The 27,918-nt window shown below is 42.4% G+C and overlaps 1 protein-coding gene across 1 annotated transcript; it reads right to left on the bottom strand.

The window, feature by feature from the left end:
• On the bottom strand, positions 1–27,918 carry LOC147751296 (uncharacterized). The gene is made up of 3 exons (XM_086933183.1): positions 27,914–27,918; positions 1,279–1,691; positions 1–1,004 (listed from the first exon to the last, which is right to left on the bottom strand). Exons 1-3 carry the CDS (start codon positions 27,916–27,918, stop codon positions 1–3), a joined length of 1,422 nt encoding a protein of 473 aa, XP_086789309.1.

The following is a 27,918-nucleotide window of genomic DNA, read 5'->3' as shown; positions in this document are numbered from 1 at the left end:
TTAATTTTTGCTGCGCTTAGCAGCTCCACTGGGATGTGCCTCTCCCCCTTCTGCATGTCCAGCAGCCTCAGCAGAGCGCCTGCTGCTCCGGCGCGGCTCTGACACTGCGCTGGCCGGGCTGCTGCAGCTGCTGCTGTCCCCAGCCCCGCCCAGTTCCAGGGCTGGATTGACAACAGTGTTCGAAATGATAAGTGCCTCCATGGCAGTCGTAATGGGGGCCATGACCCTAGTGACCTCTGCCATGTTCTGGGTCAGGCTGGCCTCCATATTTGCCCCACCTTGGCATAGCTGGGCGGTAGCAGCAGCAAGGCAGTTGATAGCCCTATTCTGCATGCGGGCATCCCTGCGGCGAGAGAGCTCGTGCTCATCCAGTTTTGTACAGAGCTGCGTGATGGCAGTGGTCATTCGGCCAAGACCTGTATCAATGTCCTTATTGCTTTCTACAAATGTCTTAAACCCCTGCGCCATCTCTCCCATCTGCAGGTTATGCACCCGCAACTGGCGCTGGCAGGCCAAGATGGATTTAGCCTGCATCCGCTGGATCTTTACAATACTGCCCTCCAGCCCTTGAAACACGCTGCCCTCCCGTGCTGGAAGTGCACTGCTGGATGTTCTTTGCCTCTGGGGATTGCTGCTGCCCTGCTGTGTGGGCTGGGGTGCCACAGGTGTAACTGGGTTGCTAGCTGGGGCCTGACATGCTGCTCCCTCGATGGGGTTCAATGGAGCTACAATAATACTCCTGGCAGGAGATGTGGCAGGTGCAGGGTGGCTCTGTGGTGGTGAGTTCTCTGGGGAGAACTGCAATGGGGGCGTGCCAGATAGTCGGGGGGAGTGTAGAAATGTGAGGGAATGTCCAAGGTCTTCCTCATTTCCCAGGGCACTGGTGTTCTCATCCTCCTCCTCCTCCTGTGCTGGTTGACTGGTGCTTGGCCCTGCCACCGCACTGGGAGATGGTGCTGGTGCTGGTGCTTGAGTAGCTCCTGCTCCTCCGCCTGATGGTGCCCGTAGGTATAAAGAAGCATTTGTGAATTGAGTGCTGATGTTTTACAATCACTACAATTAAAGCATTGCACATATCATTTCAAATACTTTGATTCAGTTTCACAGTTCTTTTAATTATGCTTCTGCACTGGCATTTTTGCCTAGTTCTGCTGACTACATTTACCATGATGCATTTCTCATGTCTGTTGGTAGCAGTACTGGGCTGGGGTTTGGCTGTGCATTGGGTCTAAAGGGGAGGTGTCTGGTAGGGTGTGTCATGATGCGCATGCTTCTTACCTTTAGCTGTAGCTCTGGCTGAGCTATCCAGGTCCCCAACTCCAACCACACTCTCCCTCTCGATGGTAGTCGCCACTAGTTCCTCCAGGTCAGTGAGGGGTGGCGCCGGGTTCCTGCCTCCACCAGTAAGTCCTGCTTGCCTCTGCAGCTCTGCCAGTTTCCTCTTTGTGAGGCTGCGGATATCATAGAACCTCTTCTTGAGGTCGTCAAGGCTCCTGGGGGTGACACCAACAGCGTTTACTTTCTCCCCTATTTCGCTCCACAGTCTCCTCTTAGTGCTCTCAGGTACAGTGAGGGACAGCCTCCCAAACAGCTGCCTGCGTACCCTCACCACCTCCTCCACCAACACTTGCAGCTCCATGGTGCTGAATTTTGGTTTCCTCTTGTGCACAGCCTTCTGGCTCTCAGTGCTGCTAGCATTGTTTCACAGTGCTCTGGATCCTGCTTCCACTGCTGCTCACTGTGAATGCTCAGCTCAGGCTGCCTCTCCAGGAAGTTTTAATGAGTTGCACCTGCCTGGGTAGCCACTCCCTGCTAGGGTGGGGGAGGGGGGTTCCACCTCATTGGCTGTTGTCTTTGGTTTTAGTTTGACTTGCTTGCCGATTCGGCATTTACCGATTCGGTATTTACCGAATCGGTTTATTCCGATTCGGATTTTACCGATTCTGTAAATACCGATTCGGTATTTACAATGCGTTCCTATGGGCCTTTTGGCCATGGGGGTGTATTGCGATTACCAATTCGGTATTTGCCGAATCGGTTGTAGCCGATTCGGTAAATTACGATTCGGTGAATGCCGATTCGGTACGTATCGAATCACAATACCGATTACTACTGAATCAGTATTTTTCCGATTTTTTTTATCTACATCTCATTTTCCGATTTCAAAATACCGATTCGGTACGATTCGGTATTTTAAAATCGGAAAATGCATTTTACCTACATCGGGCCCTATGTGTTGTGGCTTGGGCAATGCTAAACATTAAAATACACCTTTCATTCCTTCTGTAGTGAGATTTAATAACTGGCAACATTTAATTAATTTCAGGGAAGGACAGCTTAATTATATGATGCAAAATGGAGTGTACAATTCTTCACTTTCTAGTTCAGATAGGTGGTTACTGTGGCCAGTAGATACCAATGGGGTTACTGCAAATTTTTTAACTGTTCAACAGAGTTTAAGATAAGCAGACAGATCCCCAATATATTCAGTCACGACACTCAGGGGTAGTTACTACCTATAGCTTCGGAAAATGATGGCAGCAATGGTTAGAACATTCCAAATTATCAGCATTTAAAGACCATTTATCCCTATTTTTGGATAATATGGATTTTCTGGATTTTTTGTTGGGTCCCAGATCTCCTCATTCTAAAGGTTTTATATATGCCGCTTACAAGGAAATATGGAAGATTTCTCCACAAGAAGCTGCTGAACAGTTATGAAAAATTGATAAGGAAAACTTTAAAAAAGCTTTGGCTTATGTCAATAAGGGCATGACTACACTGTCAACATGTATTTATTTAATGAATTATGTTGGTTCATCTGCATTCAATATCATACATGTCATGTCTATGCTTCAAAATGGACGTGGAGAATTAAAATTGATTTTGCAATTAAGTCAAACGCTGCAGGTTTTAAAATCAAATTGAGTGCAATGGCATGTTTTTAAAGTGATTTAGGGCCAGATGTAGGTAACCAAATACTGGTCGGTAAAGGCCGAAAATACAGAATTTCGGCCTTTACCGACCTGTATTTGGCATTTGAGATGTAGGGGACACAAAAACATCCGAATCGGTAAATTTAACGATTTGGTAAATTTACCGAATCAGAAACCTCACCGAATCGGTAAATTTACCGAATCAGTAAATTCATCGATTCGGTAAAGTTTCCGAATCGGTAAATTTACAGAATCTGTAAATTTACTGATTCGGAAATTAAGAAATGCTAAAAATGACTATTGAGATGTAGGCAACCTTTTAAATACCGAATTTGCATGAAATTCGGTATTTAAGAGTCGGTATTTACCATGGATTGAAATCAGGTGGTAACCAGGTGCAGGCTATAAAAAAGGTCCCAAAATGCAACAGTTTCACCAGAATGGCGGCATTCTATGTGATTGCGAGGCGGCTACGGCTACAGGCAGAAGGAGAGAAGGTCTGGAGAAGGGAGGAGCAGGTGTACAGGCAGAGGATCATCCTATTCCAGCTAACTGAGCCAGAGATCCTACAAAGGTACAGGCTAGAACCTCAAACCATCCTGGACCTTTTCAGGGACCTCCACCCACTGTTGGACCACCCAACCCCAAGGGCACATGCCTTCCCACCCCATGTGCAGGTGCTGTGCAGCCTACACCTGCTTGCATCTGGTAGTTACCGGAGTGTTGTTGCTGCGGTATGTGGGGTGTCCCAGAGCTGTCTTTTCCGTTTATTTAAGAAATTCCTAGACGCCATGTTGCAGAGAATGCATCACTACATCAGCTTCCCTGCAATGCATGCAGAACTGCTCAGGACCAAGACAGACTTATCAGATGGCGCATTTCCCCAACATCATTGGCTGTATTGATGGCACCCACATACCTATATGTCCACCTGCTGCCACAGAGTACATTTATAGGAACAGGAAATCCACCCACATCATAAATGTACAGGTGATCTGTGATTCCAAATACATCATCATGGACATAGTAGCCAAATTTCCCAGGAGTACCCACGACTCTAACATCTTCCAAAACAATGGGATCTACGCACGCCTGACAGCGGGGGAATTTGGCGAAGGATACTTGCTAGGTAACACACTGTGTGAAACTCCCTTTATACATATTGCAGCTGGGTGTGTTTGTGTGCATGTGAGTAATGTTTTTTTTTGGTTAAAAATAGGGGACAGAGCATATGCCCTCCGGTCCTTCATCCTCACACCCTACCTCAACCCTTCAACACCCAGCCAGAGGAGATACAACAGGGCACACAAATCTACCAGAAACATTGTGGAGAGCACCTTTGTTATGTGGAAGAGTAGGTTTCGCTACCTACATAAAAGTGGAGGGGCCCGCCAGTACACATCAGTCACCTGCTGCAAGATGATTGCAGCCTGTGCAATGTTGCACAACCTTGCGAGTAGAAGGGTACCAAAGTGGATCTCTCTGATTATGAGGACCATGATGATGAGCAAGCAGTGCCTGAACCACACACAGCTGGAGCTGCGACACCAACTGATGGCAGACACAGACGGGAAGAGATCACACACAACTTTTTTTAAGTAAGTAAAGAGACACCGACAGGTGGAGTATGCACCCAACGTACTTTAATTGTGTCATTACGTAGGTTTCTAAAGCACAAATGTGCAACACAAATTATTTACATTCGATGATGTGAGTCCTGGGTCACTTCCTCATGAACTAAAATACTCATTTGCATCCACGCTTATCAGTGCCAGTTGTTTGGTGCTCGCTGTGCTCACTTTGCGTTTGGGCTGTAGCCTCTGCGTGGTGCCTGCTGCTCCTCCTTGTCTCTACGACAAGGGAGCTTGCCATGCTGCTCATACTTGTGCTCTCTTCACTCTCTGGCACATCCAGAGCAGCAGTTTGTGCTGTTTGTGCATTTAACAGCGCCTCAAGAGCACTGGTCATCCTGGCCATGCCCCTAGTGACCTCATTACTGTTTTGGGTTAGTCCCTCCTGCTGTTTATGCTTCTCCTGCATAGCAGGGATGTGGCTGTAGCCAGGCGGTTGATGGCTTTATTTTGTTGATGCGCACGCTGCCTTTCCTTGTGCCTTGATGCAAATTCATTGTCTAGTTTGGTGCACAGAAGCTGCACCGATTGTGACATTTCACGCATCCCTGCAGCCATCTCTTAGTTGACATCTACTAGTTCCCTGATGCCCTTTCCTATGTCTCCCATGTTGTTGTTCAGGTTCCTCATCTGGCATTGGCAAGACATGATGGCATTTCCCTGCATCCTCTGGATTTTTACCAAGCTTCCCTCCAGGCCACGGAAAACCCCTGGACCCTCCACACGTGCAGCGGCACTGCTTTCCTGGACTCTGCGGAGTCTTGCGCCAGTACGGCCCACCTCTGCACTGGACTGCAGTGTGGCAGAGCTACCATCCACAGGCAAGGTGTGTGTGTCTTTTCCCTCCATGTCATCTGCTGATGACTCCATTTCCAATAGTGGGGCCACAACATGCCTCCTGCTTGGTTGTGATGTAGGTGTTGTCTCATGCAGTGATGCTGGCATATCTGGGATGACAGCAACAGAGGGGATTGTGAAAGTTCTGGGGACGCCTGCAACTCTGGAGCAATTTCTGTGTCTTGTGAAGGAGGATGGCTACTTGGTGCACCTGTGTCCTGTGATACATTCTGCGCACTTGGACCTGGCTCATGACTCTCAACCCTTTCTGGTGCTGTGCCTTCAGTCTCCTGGGAATGCGTCCGAGATGTGTCACCTGTGGACAAATGAGTGTACATTAGCTAAGCACTTCTGCGTCATAGTCACTACAAATAAATCTTTTTCACTGTCACTTTATTCTGTCTGCAATCATTTCCCTAACTAGCTGGTTGCTGTGCTGTATGACATGGTCTTTCATTTCCTGACTACATGTCCCATGATGCATTGCTCCTGTAGGGTGCTAGCAGTACTGGACTGGGGTTCACTTAGCCACAAAGGGTAAAGGTAAGGATGATGGTGTGGGGGGGATTGCTGTGCATGCGTCTTACCTTTTCTGCTTGCAGCTCTGGCTGAGCTGTCTACTTCTCCCAGTCCGCAGACGCTGTCAGGTTCTATGGATGAGGCCACCATCTCCTCCAGGTCAGTCAGGGGGGGTGATGGATTCTTCCCTCCACCAGTTTTGCTTGCCTGCTTGTGGTGTTCAGCCAATTTTTTGTGTTTGGCTCCTGAGGTCCTAGCTCCTCTTTTTCAGGTCCTCTGTGTCTCTGGTAGTCACTCCAACTGCATTCACTTTGTCAAGTTTGTCCAGCCAGAGTTTCCTTTTGGCAGATTCTGCCACAGTGAGGGACTGCCTGCCAAACAGTTTTTGGTGCACCTTCAACACCTCCTCAACAAGGACCTGCAGCTCCATGCTGCTGAATTTCAGTTTCCTCCTCCTCTCTGGCTGCTCTTTGTCTTTGCTGCTAGCCATTTTTCAGATTTAAAAGTGCACAATACTCTTTCTGCTGCTCAGGGACTCTCTGCTCCAACTGCCTCTCCAGAAGCTTCTAATTAGTTGCAGCTGCCTGTGTAGCCACTTCCTGGTAGGGAGGGGGAGGGTGGTAGCATCTGATTGGCTGCCTACTTAAGTTTAACTTTTGTTTGCTTTCCGATTCGGTATTTACCGAATCGGTATTTCCCATTCATTCCTATGGGCCAAAAGGCCCATAGGAATGAATGGGGAATACCAATTCGGTAAATACCGAATGTCCAATTCCGGATTTTACCGAATTGGTATTATTTACCGATTTTTTTATTTACATACCATTTACTGATTCTAAAATACCGAATCGGTAAAATTCTGTATTTTAGAATCGGTAAATTAGGATTACCTACATCTGGCCCTTAATTGTTTGTGACATGTATGTAAAAGATAATGGCTAAAAGAGATCCATCCTACACTATGTTTGATGTGGAACATTTAGAAAAGTTGCCTTTTACAGTAGCTGAAACACCATCTGCCATCTGGCTCATTCACAATTTAATTTCTCTTCCCAATTTAAAGTTTCATTTCACATCATGTCTTAGACATTGCCAAATAAGCAGATATAAGGAGATAGGTGCACATTTTTTACATGAGGCTTGGCTTCTCACTTTTCAATACAGATGTAGTGACAAGAACAAAGAGGTTTTTGTTAGTCAACGTGAGTCTGGATCTTCTTTGTCTGCTTCGTCTGTAAAGAAATAACACTCTATGGAGTTTGTAATGCTTCCATGGCTAGCCTTGCCTGTTATTTGAAGGGTACATTGATAAGGTCTGAATTTACGTTGCTTTCTAATAGGAGCTACGTAATTTTAAATGATCAGTTTTGCTGTGGGATGAAACCAGGTGTCTCTTATGTAGTCACTCTTTCCAAGGTTGTGACTTGCTGCATGAATATCTTATATCCATGTGCGCATTCTACTGGGAAAGTTACTTTGTGGCCGAAGGTCCCTTTTGCTCAAATTAACTTTAACCACTTACACAGACTGAAGCCTTATTGTTTAAAAAGATGCGGGTATTACAGCTGCCTGAGAAACATTTGATCTCCATGTAGCACATTCCTCAATTAAGCTGCAATTACTTATATGCACTCAATTGCCACACCATTTTGTGAGGTTCTACACCGTATTTTTAAAATTAATTGGGTCTGGATTTCTTACTATGTTTCAGAATGTGCTTGGAGTTATGTTGCCTTTTTTACACTCATTGTTTTCAAATGTTTTTGGGAGCATTTAGATGGTGTTATTCTTTTTGGTTGCTATTTGGTTCTATTTTTCTTACTCCAGAATGAATGTCCCACAACAGGGCTTAATTGTAATGGAACTGCCACATGTCCATCTGTCATAAATGCAAAATACAGTATTTTGGAGAGTCTTTGTTATAGTAACTGAACAAGAAATAGTTTCTGTTCTTCCAGTCTGTGTGGTACAAAGAATGTAATCTGTATTTCGCTGTCTGTGGTGCTCTTTCAACCGGGTGCCGGACTTGTGCCTTGCTACACAATTTTGCATTCTCTTGATATAAATCTGCTTTTGCATCATTTGTGGTTGCCTTGGTTGTGTTGTTCTGTGATTATGAGATCCCTGTGCAACAATATGAGTATTATGTGCCGTCTTTGCCAGTTTTAGGTGCTCCTTGGACTTCAGGTTTCCCGGCTTCTGTATACTTTACTGAGGATGCACTGTTGCCATTGGTTTCCGCTGCATGAACTGATAATGACTCTTTTTGCTCTTTGGTTTTTGCTCTTGAGGCCTCTTTTGATGTGTTGTCTGCGGGTTAGGGTTCCCTTCTGAGCCTCGATGACATTCTGTAAATGGATGTGGTGGACATTTCAGAGATACCACCCTTCTGGTTGGGTACCTCAATGATTTTTTAGTTGGCTTCCTGTTTGTTGAAAACTATTTTAACAGTATTTTAGTAATGTGTGTGGGCTTTCAATTTGACATTTTTACATCTGCTTATGTTGGAAAAGTGTTTCTTTGAAACGCAAGGCTTTTTACATATGTTCAATGCTATTGCTTATTTTGATATAGTTGTCTCCTCCGACCAAGGGGAGAGTTATGTAGAGATTACATGCAGTGTCCATTTCAGCCTTCCTTTTCAACTTAGCATCTTTTTCTCACATGTTTTCCGACAGTATAAAGAAGTGCCATGCACACATTTTGATTATGGTATGGTAGATATTCTGCAAAATTAGTTTCAGGGTTAGACATTTTAGAATGCAATGCCCTTATTTTAATTTTGTTCTGATAGGAGACACCTCTTTCTCTTCAGACTAATTAAAGACGTTGCTCTGTGCCTCTGGAACACTGCGATAAGCCTGGTGTATTATTTTTGAAAAGCATCCATGCTGATTTCGGCGAAAGGAACTTCGCATTCAAGTAATCATGGAAACTGGTGTGCGCTGTGACTGAGATGCAGCTCTGCTGACCCTGACCTTCTTCCTGAGAAGGAAGATAGCCATGCAAGAGAAGTGTTCAGGCCTGCTCACTCAGACAGGGTGCATTCACTAATGCACTGAGGCTGACTTCCTGATACATTATACCAAAGTATGGGGTCAGAATATTCCAAACGTTCAGAAAGCAGGGTACTTCTGATATGCTCTCTCTAGTGCAGAGATGTGGATTTTTTTGCCATTTTAATAATGCTCATAATAATGATGTGTCTCATTTGTTTAATAATCACAACTCATGTTTTATTAACAAGGGTTAGATCTTTTCAACCAATATTTGAAAAGACTATAATGATTTTGGATTTTTGAATAAGTTCGCAGACCCTAAATTTTTCAAGAAGGTTAGGCTTAAGGTGCGTATGTGACTGGCTAATTTCATCAATGCAAACATGCACATTGAGTGCATGGATACGTGTATAAATAGCACCTGAAGTCATAGATGAGTTATTGAGTACTTCCTATGTGAATAGATGAATGTAACAGAAAGGCATGGGTGATTCGACAACTGCAAGGACAGTGTGTAGGTAATTTACATAACTGCGCAGCAACAGGCTGCGTGATTGCATAACTGTAAGGGTAGTACATAACTAGACCCTGAGTGATTCCTTGCCTGCAAGGGTAATATCTGGGGAATTACTGAAGTAGATAGCAAGTGAGTGGGGGATTTTATAAGTTAATGAATACCCCTTTAGTGATTACTGAACTACTAGGATACAGCCTGATTGATTACAAGTTTTGAAAAGTAGTGACTGGGTGATTTTAAAAGTAGTTGACTACTGGCTGCCTGATTACATAATTACAAGAAAAGTGTGTAAGTGATTGAAAGAGTACAAAGTAATTAAAGGACTAAAAGATAACATCTCACTCATTACATGACCATAGGGACAATGTCTAGGGATTGACATGACTAAATACCAAGTGACTGGGTGATTTTCTAAGTGCATGGGTACTTCTTGGGTGATTGGAGGACTGCTGAGGTGGAGCCTGAGTACATAAAAGAGTGAAACAGTAGTGTCTGGGTAATTTCATAACAGCACAACTACTGGCTGAGTGATTACATGAGTACAAAGGTAGTGCCTCCATGATTCAAAGAGTGCAGTAGTAGTGCCTGGGTGATTACAAAAGTACATGATTAATACCTTAGTGATTGCATAACTACATAGATACTGTGTAAATGAGTGCATCAGTGTAACAGTAATTCAAGAAGCACAGCAGGAGTGCCTGGGCTATTACATAAGTGCATGAGTAATACCTTACTGATTGAATAACTACATAGATGCCCTCTAAATGGTTGTATCTTTCAAACCACACTTTTGTGCTGCATCTTCACTATTGTATCTAAAATTATGTGGCATCATTCAACTATACCTTTCTACAGATTACAAAATAGAAGCCTAATTAGTAACACCTTATGTAAACAACTTTTAAACCACAGTTTTATGCTGCATCTTCACTATTCTGTCTAAAATTATGCGGCGGCATCAGTCAACTATACCTTCCTACAGACTAAAAAAAAAGAAGACTAATTATTAACACCTGATATGAGCATCTTTAAAACCATACTTTTGTACAGCATCATCACCATTCTATCAAAAATTATATGGCATCATTTAACTATACCTTTTTTACAGACTACAAAATAAAAGCCTAATTAGTAACAGCTTAAGTGAACATCTTTGAAACCTACACTTGTGTGCTGCATCGTCACCATTCTATCTAAAATTATGCATCATCAGTCAACTATAACTTCCTACAGACTAAAAAAAGAAGCCTAATTAATAACACCTGATATGAGCATCTTTCAAACCACACTTTTATACAGCATTATCGACATTCTATCTAAAATTACTTGGCATCATTCAACTATAACTTTCTAAACACTAGTAAAAAGATGCCTAATTAATAACACCTTATGTGAATATCTTTCAAACCAAATTTTTATGCTGCATCATCACTATTCTACTAGTACTCACAGTCTTGACCCTACCACATAAAAATCAACAGCAGCTTTTTGTTATACATCATGCACCTTAAAATGTCTAATACATATGAAAATACATATACAAGTAGAAACATATTTAGAGCAGAAATTCATACAAACCTTAAAACTTCACAGACTCCACCTCCTAATTTAAACCTGCAGCCAAAATTATATGGTATACTATAAATGTACATATCCACACACTAACACAAACTATCATAATTAATAATTCATATTCCAATATAAACATAATACTCTACAGAATCTATTTCAAACAACATTTAAGTACAATAAAACAAACTACAATAAACATCTCTACATTTACGAACATATTTCAAACATCAAGGTTCCTAAATACTTAGCTAAAAAAAGAAAAAAACTTAATACACCTCACAAATTTACAACTCACCTTCCAAATTGATTTGTAGTTTTTTTTAAATATAATACACTCATCTAAGATTTTCTGATACACACAATCAATGAAATGCACACCTCTCAGCAAAGCAAAACCAGTAATGGCAAAGTTTCTCTCTCTATCTCTACGCAAATAATAACAAATCACATTGCTTCCAACATTTTTTCCAATGCAACAACACATTTCTATTGGTTAGACATATTAACCCTTACCAACTGACTTCTAAAAGTGCCCAAACTGGTTCTGGAATTTTTGGGAGTCACAACTCTACCGTGCAGCAAAGCGATGGAGCCGCAAATCCATATGTGAGTTAAAAAGTATATTACAGATAAAAACAAGACTACCTTTTAACAACACACCACTTCTAAACATACTATTGACTTGGAAAATATTAGTTTAATAAGATTTCCCTGATATATAAATTACAATTTCACATTTTAAGTACACAGTAAAGTTTCAACCCTGCCCCTATTCTGCTTAATGTCAGCTTCCATAGTAACAATTCATGGAACATTCAAATTAACTAACAAGTCACAAGTTTACCATATTTTCAAGTTCACCACACAATGTTGCAACTGCAAACAGCAGGTGTGGTTGACTTTGCAAAATATGATCTTATCCTTTCTATTGTACCTTTCAAACATTTATTACTAACCAATAGAAAATATGCTTTGAGAAAAAAGTAAAATGCACTCTATATTTGTATGTACAATGTTCTTAAACAGCCAATCAATTCTCTACTTTTTTAAAAACTGCATCTTGTCCATCATTTTATATACCTCTCATTCTACCAACTGACTACTTCAGCTACAGACATCTATTCATGTTTCCAGACATCCCTTCAAGATGCTTGCAGTGTGGATTGTTGGGCACAGCTGTTTTCTGGTGCAAAAGGTATGCTGAACGCAGAGGTATTGACAAAGACCTAGCTTTGCCAAATGTGGACATTACATGGATTTGAAAGAGAGGATTAAAGTGGCACCAATTGATTTCTTTGGCTAAAATCTTTTTGCATCTCCAACCACTTTACCTCATGATTGTGCACTGAGGTGGCAATGACCTAGGTACATTGGCTGGAGTAGGTCTCGAAATGCTAATGAAGGACACCTTTGCACAATTAATGTTGCTTTTTCCTCAAACTGTCTTTGTATACTCTAACACATGTCAAATACAGAAATGGAAGTGGTCAAATCAATTCTGTGCACACATTGAGAAAGCTGGGAAAAATGTCAATAAACCTGTTTCTGCTTACCTTAGAGACCATAGGATAGTCTCCATATAGAACAACAATCTATGTTTTGATATGGAGGGCAACAACTATTGATGTCTACTTAAATTCCGTATGAATTTCTCGATGTATGCCCTTACAAAGGTACAATTCAAATTGCCCTTATTTAGGCATAGAAATCCAGCCCTTATTTAGGCATTGCTCATGCTAACCAGATACAGGCATGGCCACCTACATCCGTTCGTCTACGTCGCAACAAGTTCTTGGAAAACCAGACTCTTAAGCCTTTAGAACTTCTCCTTGCTTGGATATTGATCTCTCCCAGAACTCATTGAATATGCATGAACATCTATTCCTTAGGGGTTCATTCATGATGTTCTTATGACCGACTTTTACATCAATACTGGCCTTCCTAAACACCTTCAAGGTATGAATATGCCTTCACTTGCCATGGCAAACCACGGTTCTGTCCATGGTTCGACTGCCTACTTGCACGACGGGGTTGACCATGGCAAGTTCGGAAGGAAGACCAGACCCCAACTGATGTGCTGACCAGAGGATGCCGTCCTCCTAGCGAGAATCCAGTTCCAGTGTTTCTGACTCCCCTTGCGGGGTGTTAGAGATCGAGACCCGGGAAAGAGATTCTCATTCTAAGGTATGGAGCAGACTAGAACCTAGAGGGACTCTAGGCAACTATAGTTAAGCTAAACTATAGTTAAACTAAACTATAGCTAAACTAAACTGTAGCTGAACAGCACCTACTTCTTACCTCGTACTACACTTAGGTTAGGCACACTGGGGAAGGATAATTTTAGAAGCACCAGATGAATATTTTAGCCTGTCTTATTTATGTATGTATTATTATAAATATATGTCATAGCTACAGACCATGCCATAGCAGTATTATTTAATCCTACTGCTAACACTGTACGTATTTTACTGTGCATTCTGTCTTATGATTGTAGCAGTTCATATCTCTGTCACAAGAAATAAGACTGTTCAATAAACCCTTTTTATTGAAATGCCCGACTATCTATTTCTGTGTAACTCTGTAGAAACAAAGCATGTACGATTGACTGAGTGAAATGGTTAACTATTGTTTCCACGATTCTGAGATTGTTCCGATTCTAAGGGACACAAAGTTGTCATGTTTATGCGGTTCTCAGAAACTAATCTCTTCTTGTTCATTCGAGAAGTTTCTAGTGACCTCTGAGTTAGCTGGCACACACAAGTAATTACGTTTAATGTACTCGATAGAGACATACTGACCTCAGTCCTATGTCAAAATTATAGTGTATAATATTCCAATGCGCAGAGCCTATCAGGAATATAGGAACTACACTACACTACACTAGAGGAGTGCTGGAGTGAACTTTACAGATCAGGGAAACAGAGTCTTTCTCAACAACCTAAAGCTCTGCAACCACACTTACATGTAGCTACAACAAACTCATAAAGAAAACAAGGGCTCCTTTTAGAGCCACCCTATAACCGAACAGTGAATCTTACCATTAAAAACATACATATTCATTTTGAGTGCAAATTGCTTCAATCTCCCTTGTTTTAATTACATATGCAATGAAATCAGTATAATAATTGAATGTTACTTTGTGAATTATGTTGCAACACAGAATAAATAGTATCATTGATTGACAAATTATGTTATTTTTTAGGGGTCATCAGCATATATTTATCAATTCGTCCTGATGATGGTCTTGTGATTTATCTAGTTAAGACCAAAACGTCGACCTCCACGTCCACTTCTGCCACTACTGACATCTTGCGGTCAGTGACTTACCTCAAATCCAGGAGTAGTCATTGTGCCTCATATAACAGTTTGGACGCATTCTACTGTACTGTTGGACTAATGAATGTATTCCTTGTACATTAGGATTTAGTATGTTTGATTCTAACAACTGATAAAAAACTCTTATAATTGCTTCAAAATAATAATAATTTTGATACATAATCGTCTTGGGTTGCTTCTATTTATTTATTTGGCTAGTGTGGTAGCCTTTTACAGTGATTTTTGCTCTGTCCTACGTAATTGGACGTTTAAATATAATACAGCAACTGATGTTCACAGTTATGATCTAAAATTCTTTCTAATAGAGATCCCTAATGCTGTCGAAGATATTGTAAAACAAATCCCTTGCTGGCAACCTGCTTTTGACACAGTGTATCGGCAAATGGCAATCTTTAAATCTAGGACTGCCAACTGTCCTTATTCTATGTTTCCCTCTTGGTTCTCAATTTATTTTTATTTTATTTAAATATTTACATAGCGCACATATACCCGGAGGCGTCAAGGCGCTTGAAAAATCGAACCCTAATGAGCGTTGACTATCATCATCCCAGACCTTATGCGAGGTTACAGAGTAAAGAACCATGTCTTTAGACCCCTCCTGAATATCAACAGATCAGATGCATTTCTCAGATCGAATGGTAGCTTATTCCACCATCTTGTGGTAATGCTAAAAAAGCTTTTTCCACCCCATCTCTGGAGACAGAACGTGGGCTTGTCCATTAACTCTAATGAAGTCGAACATAGTGCTCAACGGGGGTATACCATTTAAAGTGCTTCCTCAGATAGCTAGGACTAGACCTTTGTAATGCCTTAAAGGCAATAGACAAGGCCTTACACATTATGTGCTTTTCCATAGGCAGCCAGTGTAGAGTGTTAAGAGCATGTTTTGCTGATGTATGTTTGGCTAATCCGAATAACAGTCTTGCAGCGGAGTCCTGAAGTACCTGTAGCTTAGATAAAACTGATTTGTTTACTCCTACCAAAAGCCTGTTGCAATAGTCGAGTTTTGATAGCACTAAGGCTGACACCAGTTTTCTGTAGGTTTACTGGAATGAAAGGGAGCTCTTTCCCTAGGATTTTCAGGGTGAAATAACCAGTGTATAGGCTATTGCACAAATACCCATTTTAATTTCAACAAGAAAAAGGCATTAAAAACACACTTGTTTATTTCTATTGAAAGAATCATTCAGATATTCACTTCCTAGATCCCTAGGTGCAATGTTAATTCTTCCCCGCTATTTAATATATTTGAAGTCTTAGTTCGTAAATCGCTAATATATCGTGACTCCAGTCTTCTCAATTTTGCCACTCTATCCCCTTCTCTGATACTAGGAGGTACAAAGTCTAAGCTGAAATACTGTAACTGATCTCTATTGCTTTTATGTTTGATAGCGAAATGCCTAGCGACTTGATAACTAACAGCCTGATTCATCATACTCCCGTTTTGCGAGCCCCTAATAGCGATTCATAGCGAATCGCTATTAAGGACTCGCAAAACGGGATTCATGTAAGAATATGCAAAAAAAATGCGATTCCTTCTAATTCCTTATTTGCGATTAGCAAATTGCTAATCGCAAATAGGGAAAAACTCCCCATTCATTCCTATGGGCCAAAAGGCCCATAGGAATGAATGGAGAGTATTCCTTATTTGCGATTAGCAATTAGCTAATCGCAAATAAGATAGCGATTGAAAGGGTGCCAGGGGTGTCCAAAGGACACCCTGTAGCACCCCTTAAATGCTAATATGAACCGGGGTTGCGCACACACATGTCCAAAGGACATGTGTGTGTGCAACATGCAACTCAGAAAAATGCTTTTAAAAGCATTTTTCTGAGTTATCGCTATTTACCACGAGGTTTGACCTCGCGGTAAATAGCGGCCCGAAATTGCGATCTCGCAATTTTTAAATGGATGATGAATTGCATTTAAGGAATCTCAAATAGAGATTCCTTAAATGTAATCCATCGCAAATTTGCGAAAACGCAATTACCGATTTTTGCATTTGGGATGATGAATCCCAAATGCAAAAATCTCACTCGCAAAGGGCCAGATTCTCAGTATCTGGCCCTTTGCGAGCCGAATCGGGCTTCATGAATTAGGGTGCTAGATCCTTATTTGCTATGGACCGCATGTGTTCCAAAACCCTTATCTTTACATTATGTAAAGTGCTGCTGATATACTTCAGGCTGCAAGAGCACATCAGGCTATAGACAGCATAGCTGGTTTGGCAAGTCATACATTTATTGATGGTCTTTCGGTTTTTTAGCCCTTTAATCTCATATGTCAGTACCCTTTTACTGAAGGCACACATCTTTCACTTTCCACATGGTTAAAATACTCTTATTTCGCTCAATGTCCCTTTTTTTGCTGGAATCACATCTACATGGCTATGAACCAATCTGTCTTTAAGTGATCTCGCTTTCCTAAAGGTTATTTGAGGAACTGGTGGAATATCCATCCCAATAATCATGTCCATTTTTAAAACATGCCAGTTCCTCTGGATAATATTTCTTAATGAGTCAGCGTCTTCTGAATAGGTGGTAATTAAACAGAACTTGCCCTCATCCTTTTTCTTATCTTTACTGCCTTCTTTAGTATTCCCTATCAGCTTTTCTGTCTTGATTTTGTCGACTTTTTAGGTCTCGGCTAAAGACGCGCGGAAGCGCGTCTCTGCCGAGATCTTTTGTCAGGGACTGTGCTTCCCAGGAGACAGCCTCGGCCACGCGCATTGCCTCTTCAAGGAGGCGATTTCCGCTGGCCACGCGCTCGGCGAACGCGCTCAGCTGCTGTCTCCTGGGAAGCAGCAACACCACACACGCATGCGCATACACACACACAAGCACCCATGCACGCACGCACATACATACATACAGAGACACCCCCCCTCACACATACACACACACGCCCGCACACACACACACACAAGTGCACCGAGGCCCCCCCTCCCCCGCTGTCATCGTCGCGCACATACATACACACACACACGAGCATACACACACACACACACGTGCACCAAGCCCCCCTCCCAGCCTTTTGGAACTTACCTGGCCAATGTCGGGGACTCTGCCAAACCTCCTGCTGGCGCGGCCCCGGGACTCTACACCGCTCACAGGAGCCCCGGGCCGCGAGACGCATCGACTCCGCCTGCCTCCTCTTCCGGTCTGGACGTGGCCCCGCCCCCGTCACAGGCGACCGTGCCTGACTTCCGGGGGCGGCCGCGGCGGGCTTCCGGGGGGCATTTTTTTTACCATATTTCTGGGTGAGAGTTGGAGCCTGTGCATTATTAACTCAGTCACTGGATGCAGTATGGTGCATTATTGATTAGTTTTACCTTTCTTATTGATTGAGTATTTTTGGTCAAAAGTGCATGTTATCTTTGTGTTTGGTTTTAGCTCTGACGTGAAGAAGGGCACAGTGACCCGAATGGCATTCTTCACTTTCGATCACGCAAATGTACTGGAAAACCAATGGGAAGATGAATGGCATTTGTTAAAATGAGCACGACATGAAAAAACATGCCACGTGAATGGCAATCATCGAGGTAGTCTACATGTATTCACAAGCAGCTGTTAAATGACTGTCGAGTTCTTTTCAACCAAGATAGAAAGATGGTGCACACATGCAGCTGTTTGCATAATCACAGGGTGACAGTGCACCGCGCTATTTATCTCTGGCTCATTTTTCAGAAAGGTACAAAGAAAGTCTTCCATCATCTGCAAAACATCTGGAGCAGCTGATCCATGTTACACTGTAATGTCCTCAAAAGAATGTCATATCTATGTTTTATAAGGATTGAAAGCACACGCTTCTGTCGTCTGGAGGGAACCTCCCATAAGATAGCATGGGATTCTGGCCTGACAAGCCTCATCTCTCGGTCATCATCTCAAGGTGACACAGTAATGCCTGGACCAAACCCATATCTGTTGAAAGAACTCGTGCGCTCAGCAATGGTGTTTTAAAGATGACACTGAACACTGTACACTGTACACTGAGTGCAGAGTAGTGAGTGCAGAGTAGTGAGTGCAGAGTAGTGAGTGCAGAGTAGTGAGTAGTGAGTGCAGAGTAGTGAGTAGTGAGTGCACAGTAGTGGGTAGTGAGTGCAGAGTAGTGAGTGCACAGTAGTGAGTAGTGAGTGCAGAGTAGTGAGTGCAGAGTAGTGAGTGCAGAGTAGTGAGTGCACAGTAGTGAGTGCACAGTAGTGAGTGCAGAGTAGTGAGTGCACAGTAGTGAGTAGTGAGTGCAGAGTAGTGAGTGCAGAGTAGTGAGTAGTGAGTGCAGAGTAGTGAGTGCAGAGTAGTGAGTGCAGAGTAGTGAGTGCAGAGTAGTGAGTAGTGAGTGCAGAGTAGTGAGTGCAGAGTAGTGAGTGCAGAGTAGTGAGTGCAGAGTAGTGAGTGCAGAGTAGTGAGTAGTGAGTGCAGAGTAGTGAGTAGTGAGTGCAGAGTAGTGAGTGCAGAGTAGTGAGTGCAGAGTAGTGAGTGCAGAGTAGTGAGTAGTGAGTGCAGAGTAGTGAGTGCAGAGTAGTGAGTGCAGAGTAGTGAGTAGTGAGTGCAGAGTAGTGAGTAGTGAGTGCACAGTAGTGAGTAGTGAGTGCAGAGTAGTGAGTGCAGAGTAGTGAGTGCAGAGTAGTGAGTGCACAGTAGTGAGTGCACAGTAGTGAGTGCAGAGTAGTGAGTGCACAGTAGTGAGTAGTGAGTGCAGAGTAGTGAGTAGTGAGTGCAGAGTAGTGAGTGCAGAGTAGTGAGTGCAGAGCAGTGAGTGCAGAGTAGTGAGTGCATAGTAGTGAGTAGTGAGTGCAGAGTAGTGAGTAGTGAGTGCAGAGTAGTGAGTGCAGAGTAGTGAGTGCAGAGTAGTGAGTGCAGAGTAGTGAGTAGTGAGTGCAGAGTAGTGAGTAGTGAGTGCAGAGTAGTGAGTAGTGAGTGCAGAGTAGTGAGTGCAGAGTAGTGAGTGCAGAGTAGTGAGTGCAGAGTAGTGAGTAGTGAGTGCAGAGTAGTGAGTACAGAGTAGTGAGTGCAGAGTAGTGAGTAGTGAGTGCAGAGTAGTGAGTGCAGAGTAGTGAGTGCAGAGTAGTGAGTGCAGAGTAGTGAGTAGTGAGTGCAGTGTAGTGAGTAGTGAGTGCACAGTAGTGAGTAGTGAGTGCACAGTAGTGAGTAGTGAGTGCAGAGTAGTGAGTAGTGAGTGCACAGTAGTGAGTAGTGAGTGCAGAGTAGTGAGTGCAGAGTAGTGAGTGCAGAGTAGTGAGTAGTGAGTGCAGAGTAGTGAGTAGTGAGTGCAGAGTAGTTAGTGCAGAGTAGTGAGTGCAGACTAGTGAGTGCAGAGTAGTGAGTAGTGAGTGCAGAGTAGTGAGTAGTGAGTGCAGAGTAGTGAGTAGTGAGTGCAGAGTAGTGAGTAGTGAGTGCAGAGTAGTGAGTGCAGAGTAGTGAGTGCAGAGTAGTGAGTGCAGAGTAGTGAGTGCAGAGCAGTGAGTGCAGGTGCAGAGTGGTGCGTGCTGTTGAGTGCAGAGTGCTGTGTATTGGCAATGTAAATGACAATGCCATTTATTTATGATTTAAAGAAAAAAAAAGAAATGTCATGAGCAATGCCAATAGCTCTACCTTTAATGATGCCGAGACCATTGCATTGCAAATGCTTGTTCTAAAGTGTTTTCCAGTAAGTCTCTGTTGTAACCTCTAGCCATGAATCTTTCAAGGCTCTTTTTGGCTACTGTAACAAAATCACAGTCTGTAGGGCAGTTACGTTTTAACAGCAAATATTCCCCATAAGGTATACTGGGGCCTCATTTATGACTTTTTGCCGTAGGGAAGCGCAGCAGGCCTTCCTGCTGCGCTTCCCTACGGCAAAAGAAAAGGGCAGAAATGCGCCGTATCTATAAGATACGGCGCATTCCTGTCCTTTTTCCCTGCGCCAGCGCACAATGGGCTGCCTGCGCCAGCGCAGGCACCCTTGCACAATGGTGCCAGGGTGCCTGCGTTGCGGGGAAGATTATTTTTGTACAGGAAGGGAAACCTTTCTGTACAAAAATAATCACAAGAAGCTTTTCCTCTTTCTATGTGTGCTGCAGAATGCAGCACACAAAGAAAAAGGAAATACGAGGAGAAATAAAGACATTTCTCCCTGTTGCGCCTCCCTTACGCCTCCCCTGATTTTTGGCCGTTTCCGACCGGTATTTGGATATTGAGATGTAGGGGCATGTTAAATTACAGAATCGGTAATTTTACCGAATTTGTAATATTTCCGATTCGGTAAAATACTGAATTGGTAAAATTACCGATTCTGTAATTCAACATGTAGGTAGCACTGTAATCAGTGCTACAAGGGTTTAAGAATTCGTTATTTACCACCAACTAGAAGTTGGTGGTAAATAATGAAAACCCTTCAAAAAGCATTTTTTTGCTTTAAAAAACGTGCCATGTTGCAGACATACATGCCCTAAGGGCATGTATGTCAGCAACATGTGCACCCATGCACAATTGAGGGGTGCAACAGGGTGTCAAAGTGACACCCTGTCCCCCTTGCTAATTCGGTAATTTTACCGAATCGGTATTTACCGATTCAGTAATTGGCATTGATTCCTATGGGCCTCTAGGCCCATAGGAATCAATGGCAATTACCGAATTGGTAAATACCGATTCGGTAATTACCGAATCATTCCGATTCGGTAATTTCAAAAGCGAAATTACCTACATCCCATTTACCTACTCTTAAATACCGAATCGGTATGATTCGGTATTTAAGAGTAGGTAAATCGAAATTACCTGCATCTGGCCCCAAATGCCTTAACTCAACGCTCCAAAAAACACAGATTTGGCTGGCAAACAACCATCTAAAACTTAACACACTAAATACAGAATTCCTCCTCATCGCTCCCCGCAAACAAACAGACACGATCCATGATTGGATGCAGCACCTAACTGCACTAGATGGTCAAGCCGCATTAATGATTCTGCGAAATCCTTAGGAATAACTCTGGACAATAATCTAAACATGCAGAAACACATCAGCGCTGCAACTAAAGGAGCCAATTTTCAGATGAACACCCTTAGGAAACTGAAACCATTCATACCTGCGAAGGACTTCAAATAGGCAGTCCAAGCGCCAGTAATTCCCAGAGTGGATTATGGAAGTGTCGCTCTCTGCGGCCTTCCCAGATCTACAACTGCTCCGCTAAGAGCCTCAATCAGCCGCTAGACTCATCACAGGTTCCAGAAGAATTTGACATATTTCTACCGACCTTCGTGCCCTCAACTGGTTACCTTTTGAGGCTAGAATCCACCTGAAAATCGCCTTTATGACTCATAAAGCATTGCACCAAAAAACACCAAGATACCTAGCGGAGAAACTAGTACTATCGGGTGGTAGCAGAACAACCAGGAGTTCAGAGAACCTTCTACTTAAACCACAACGTTTCTCCAAGAAAAAAACCTTTAATCGTACCTTCTCAGGAATGGCCCCCAGGATTTGAAATGCCTTACCCGCTGAAACTAGACTGATTCTGTATGCTGCTTTCTTCAAAAAAGAAGTGAAAGTGATCCTCTTAGCGAGATTCACATGAACTTTTTGAGATGTATACTTGTCACTATATTCATATGTATCTGTCAATCACCTTTTTTTGCCTTGGAAATCGCTCTGATACTGGCAAGGGTCTTGTTCGCGCTATACAAAACTGTCAAAATAAATAAAATAAAGTAAATATCTAATACAGAAAATAGTTATAGAACTTTCTATTCTGTGAACCAAAATACAGCCTTTTATTATTATTTATTTAATTTAATTAAAGCATTTATTAAGCGCACTGTCACCTTGCAGGCATCCTGGCACTAACTGGTTCAGAACAGACTTAGCAACTAGAGCGTGATCTTTCAAAGAGTTACCTTAGGAAACAGCCATGTTTTAACCTTTCTCCTGAACGGAAGCAGTTCAGAAATTTGCCTTTTTAGCAGCCTCTGCTGATTGCTCTGCCTTAACAGGCTTCATAAAAACTGCTTTGATAAGGTGATAAGTGCTCTGCATAGAGGGAGGAAGCACTGCAGCTGCAGAGAAAAGTTCAGGACAGGTGCTGGGCAAATCAAACTGGGCTTCGAAGAGAACAGGACAATAAGGAATGCCAGCCAGGCCTCACCTCGTCTTCCTGTACCCCCCCAGCCAGATGGCAGCCACAAGAGTGGAATTTGAAGGCGGTTTGGAAAGGGAGTGTTAAGGGAAATGATCCACACTAGTGGGTTGGTTTAGTTAGCTCTTACTTCCAAGGAGCGAAAATCTCGATCTTAAATTTTGAAGTGCACTGCTTTGTGGGACAAGAAAATGCCACACTTTGGAGGAAGCTGTCAGAGCAACTCATATCAGCTGCCAGAAACTACAAGGAAAAGAAAGGACTACCCTGCTGGAACAATGGTCTGCACCCCAAAGGATTACACTCTGTAGGACTGCTCCTGCTGCACACTTGGTACTACAACCCTGAGGACTTTTTTGTGCTTCAAAAAGGCTGAAGGAGTGGACTCCCTTAAAGCAACAGGTTAAGAGAGCTTTCCTGCACAATCTTTCCCCAAGAAGACTTCAGCCTGGAGTGCGTCCAGTGGACCTTTAAGGTTTTGGCTGGGTGCATTGTTAGAACTGTAGTGCCACCTTCTGAGGGGCACCTCAGAGACTCTGGAACCCTGTAGCTGTGCTGTGGAAACTTTGAACCCTCAAAAGGAACTTCAGGAAGAAGTTCCAGAAGTTTGGGGCAACTTTTGGAAAAAGGTCCTTAATGTGACCTAGCCCACAGTGATAGTCAAGCAGACTACCTTGCATTGTGACCCGGCCTGGATTTCATGTTCATTCCATTGTCAGTTCGGGCTGGACTGTTCCAATGAGGCACAGGGTCAAACTGTTTTGCATATGGCCATGTCTGAAGTGAGGTAATGGAGTGAGCTAAAGAATGATGATGGATTAAACCCGGATCAATTGACTGGGGGTGAGTGTTTAATTGGCTCAAGCACTCCGTCCATCATCCTCTTTGGTATCACTTTGTTCGCCCTAAGTTGGCAGGGTGTGCCCGAGCGTCGTTCCCTTGCTCACTGTGCCACTGGATTCAAGATAGCCTGGCGGATGAGGGTTATGAACCCGAAACAGGTCTCAGGATGCTTGTTTCCGGTCCAGGGAAGACATGGCTTGGCAGTTCAGTCTGGACTGTTTCCCTGAGGCACAGAGTCAGACTGATTTGCATATGGCCATGTCTGAACTGGGGTGGTGGAGTGAGCTAAAGAATGATGATGGATTATACCCAGATCAGTTGATGTGGGGTGAGTTTTATTTTTTGCTCAAAAGCTCCATCCATCATCCCCTTTGGTATCATTCTGCTGAAAGCTTCAGAGCTCAAGAATTTCAGGACTTGACCAGGGGCTCCCACTGAACCAAGCCAACAAACCTGCTGCAAAGCCAACCTGCTGGAAAGGTCAGTTCCATTTCAGGAGAAAATCCTCCCACTTACTGTATCCTACAAGAGCTCCATCGCAATCGGCCTCAAATTTTGACGAGCAAAACCAGATTTCCCAAGTTGGCGCTATTTGTTTTTAAGCACTGGACAGTGTTTATTCTTTGAAAACTCTGGGTCCCTATATAGGATTTTTGTCATTGTGGTTGTGCATTTTTTTGTGCCTTACTTATTTAATGTACTGGTGTTTTTAAATGCTTCACATACCTGTCTCCTGAGTTAAACCTGTCTGCTTGTTGCCTGTCACCAAGGGTTGAGCAAGGAAATAATATATTGAGGTCATGCCTGCCCTATATCTTGCATAGATGGCCTTATTCCTAGTGGCAGGTGCATAGTTACCCCTATCACTAATCTACCATTCAACAATTGGTGTTCAGGTGTGAGGATACGTACTTGGGTTTAAATTACACCATACAGTAAATTAAGATAATCTCTTTAAAAATCCTTTAAATTTACTAAGAACAAAACATTTGATTTTTAGTTTTTGAAAATTGGACTAAACTGATTTTTAATCCATCTTTTTAACTTTTCAAAAATGTTGTCTATTGCTGACGTGTGACGTTTGTGTGACTTAAAACTAGGGATTTAGCTGGATGTGGCTAAATTGAGCAAACTCACAGTGGCTGAGCTGGGGGTTCAGTGTAGGGTTAGGGAGCTCCCGGCTGCTAATAAGATTAGAAAGGCAAAAAAGGTATGGTCTCTTAGGGCCTGGACAGGATCGTCTCCAGAGAATGTAGGGGAAGAGGAGGACGACTCCTCCAACAACCTCCAGGTGGAGGAAGATATTGTGTTTCTAGTACTAGGTCCAGGCAATCAGCAATGGTTGGGGGGAGGCTCCCACACAGAGAATTTAGAGGTGTCCCTCAGAGAGAGAGAGAACTGGAAGCTCAACTTGCTTAGAGAAGGAGAAGCTGGACCTAGCTAAAAAGAAGTGGGCAAGGGAGAAACTGAACAGAAATGGTGGCAGCAAAATAGAAGAAACAGATATGTCCGTGGGTGGTGGGTTTGATCCCAGGCTTCCCAAGGAGATAGTTGCTTCGCTTGTTGAGAGGGATGACATTGATGATTTTGGTGTTTTTAAATGCATCAAACACTTGTCTCTTAAGTTAATCATGCCTGCTCATTGTCAGCTACCAAGGGCTGAGTAAGGGAATCATTTATTGAGACCTTGTCTGGAACATATATTGGTTTGGTGACCTTATTGCTAGGTGCATACTTAATGCTCCCAATTATCCTCCATCCATCATTAGGTCATAAATTGATTCAGTCAACATGCCATTCCATTACATGAATCTCTGTAGAAATATGCAGATGAGGAGTTCCATGGTAACATGATGAGCAAATGTTTTCTTCTTGTGGCGATCCCTTCTTGTACTTACCACAGGGTCGCAGTCCACTCACCATATAAAGAATAGGAAAAAACCTCCTGACAAACATCCATGGTTCATACGATGTTTCTAATCCTATTGATGGACTAATCTAGCCCTTTTATTTGCCTGTTTTATCTGTTTTAGCCAGACATCGGCTCTCATTCTCGTGTGCTTTTGAGGTTAATAAAAGCAATTGCCTTTTTCTTTTTAAGCACTACATCCTTTTTCAACATAATTTCTCCTTATTCTGATCATGTAAGTTTTCTTTTCTTACTTCTTTAATGAACATTTTTTTTGTTAATAGCATCCATGCTGTGGACAGTTTGCATGTTTTTATCGTGATATCTTTGCACTGTGCTTTTGTGACTGATGAGTATGTGCTGCAAAAACAATGATTGAATGCCCCTCGTAGTATTGTCTTTATGTGTTGTATCCCCAGTCCTGATTGGCCGGCGTGCTTACTTATAGTCATTTTGTTCTGCATTGTGCAGAGGAGGGTGACCAGGGGATAAGGGAAAACCATATAATATTTAACCAAGTGATCATTTGCAGTAACTTGATAACGTGATGTATGTATATAAATTATGCTTGATAGTATTCTGTAGGCTAAGAGAGACCCCTAATGTTCCAGAAGAAAAATATGACCTTTGAAAAGAAATGTAATATATGTATATATATAACTGTCTTCATGCAACAATATCTCTTAATCTTTATTTATAAGGTACGAACAAAAATTATGTTTTTACGTTTTATTTGACCTGCACTGTTAGACATTTTCAATTATGATTCATACACATAGGAGCTGAGATAACGCTGAACAAATTTGAGTTTAAAGGGGAAAAATCCTGATGAAGACGACTATAACTGAAATGCAGTGATGTGCATTAGTAAAACCCAAGGTTAGGCAAGCTAAAGGAAATTCCTGATATAGAATTTATTTAAGTAAGTGAAATATTTTTGAAGTGAAGAATATTTGATTTATTCTTTGTGTAACTCACATACCGGACCATTGCGCATAAACGGTTTAAGTTTGTTTTTTTTACTAAACCTTGAAGGGACTCTTCAGAGAGTTCTGAAAGAGCGACAATTCCTTCACATACTTAAGACGCTGGACTCAAAAAAATAAGTTTGGAAAGTTATTTTCTTTAATAGCAATAAACAAACATTTGCCATTCCTATAATATTGGAGTGTGTACACGTGTGTACAATTACTGATTACTGATGTAGATAGAGAAGCTCTGCCGGTATGTTATATAGATGACATCTGACCTTTGATACACATGAGCTCATCTCATTTAGACAAACGTTCTGGTGCACTTTCCTCAAATGCACGCATACTTGTAGTAGGTTGTTCATCACTTTCCTTGATATGATAATCAAATCAACTCCATTTATCAAAACAGGCAGTGGTATGCTTCCTGTCACCAAGGTACACTTCACAGTATGTATATTTGTTACAAAATTGACAATAAACTGGAAAAAACATGTAGGTAAGATGTTGCTTCATCTTTAATTCTGGTTTCATTAAGCCACAACAGATACCAGCCGACATTTTTCGTTGCATGTGGAAATAGTTCTGCGACTTCTTCAGGACTGGGAATGATACAAGGGATTTGTATGACATATACGTTTCTATATAAGCAGACAAATAAGGTAAAATGGATAAATCCATGCTATTTTGTGACTTTCAACTGACAGTGGAAACCCTAATCACAGTGAGAGTGTGTGCTGACGTTTCGAGTCTAACGATTGACACATGGCAAGTCCATGTGTTACATTTACAAATCACAGACCCTTATAAGTGACATATGCAGTAGTGCCTATGCAAGTTTATGATGTTACACCTAGTACTCTTCACATTATTACAGAAGAAAAAACAGTAAAAATTAGGAAAATATCATAGTGCATGTTGTTGTATTCACATCCTAATGTTATATACATTATGGCTGTCTACCTGAATGTAGAACAAAGAGGTCTTTGCAATTTAAAAGAGAATCAGAAAGAGAGAGAAACGTCATACAGCAGTATGTCTATCATCCCTTTCTCTAAAAACCCTTCCTTAGAAAAGCTTTGACCAACAGGGAAGGCAGCCGTTACGTAGACACACACACTAAGTAGGATTTAGAAACCCCCCTCTTTTTTTTATTCCATTATGGACAGAGACAAAGCTGCAGAAGAGCGTTTTGAGAATTTAGCTAAAGGTATGCTAACCACCAAGGCCGTTAACCCCCCCCCCCCCACCCTCCCCCCCCACGCAAAGAAGGCCTTCGGGATAAGTTCATCAAACTTGAAAGACTAAAGACATTAGAAAACTCTAAATGGTGGGATGACACCACCCTTAACCCCTTCGATGCGTGTGACAAGGTCAGCTCGTCATGGGCTTTACCTGTGCTGTGCGTGTGACAAGTTGACCTGGTCACGTAACGCGGGATTTTTTAAATCGCAGCGCTCAGCGGGAAAACCACTAGCGCGCATGCGATTAAACAATATCTAAGACTGAACAGACTTCCCAGGGGTCCTAGAGCCCAGATGCTTCGGACGTAAGATGATTTGGACGACAACCGTTTAGAGAAATGGGAGGAGGCACTAACGTGTAACTCTAATACACTAATGAATATTCTAATTGAACGTGCAGAACGGAAAGTTGGCAAATTGCAAACAGACATTGTGATAGTAGAATGAGAGATCAGAGAACTCAAAATACCAGAAGCAACAGAGAAGACTTACGCCAT

The sequence above is a fragment of the Lissotriton vulgaris genome, chromosome 1_1 (assembly GCF_964263255.1).
Source record: "Lissotriton vulgaris chromosome 1_1, aLisVul1.2, whole genome shotgun sequence".
Classification (NCBI taxonomy): Eukaryota; Metazoa; Chordata; class Amphibia; order Caudata; family Salamandridae; genus Lissotriton; species Lissotriton vulgaris.
The sequence above is the reverse complement of the archived record's forward strand: the minus strand, read 5'-3'. Positions and strand labels throughout refer to the sequence as shown.

Coding starts and splice junctions, on each gene's coding strand:
- LOC147751296 (XM_086933183.1), bottom strand. Junction 1,005..1,278: donor AGCCAGAGCTACAGCTAAAG/GTAAGAAGCATG, acceptor CTTTATACCTAC/GGGCACCATCAGGCGGAGGA.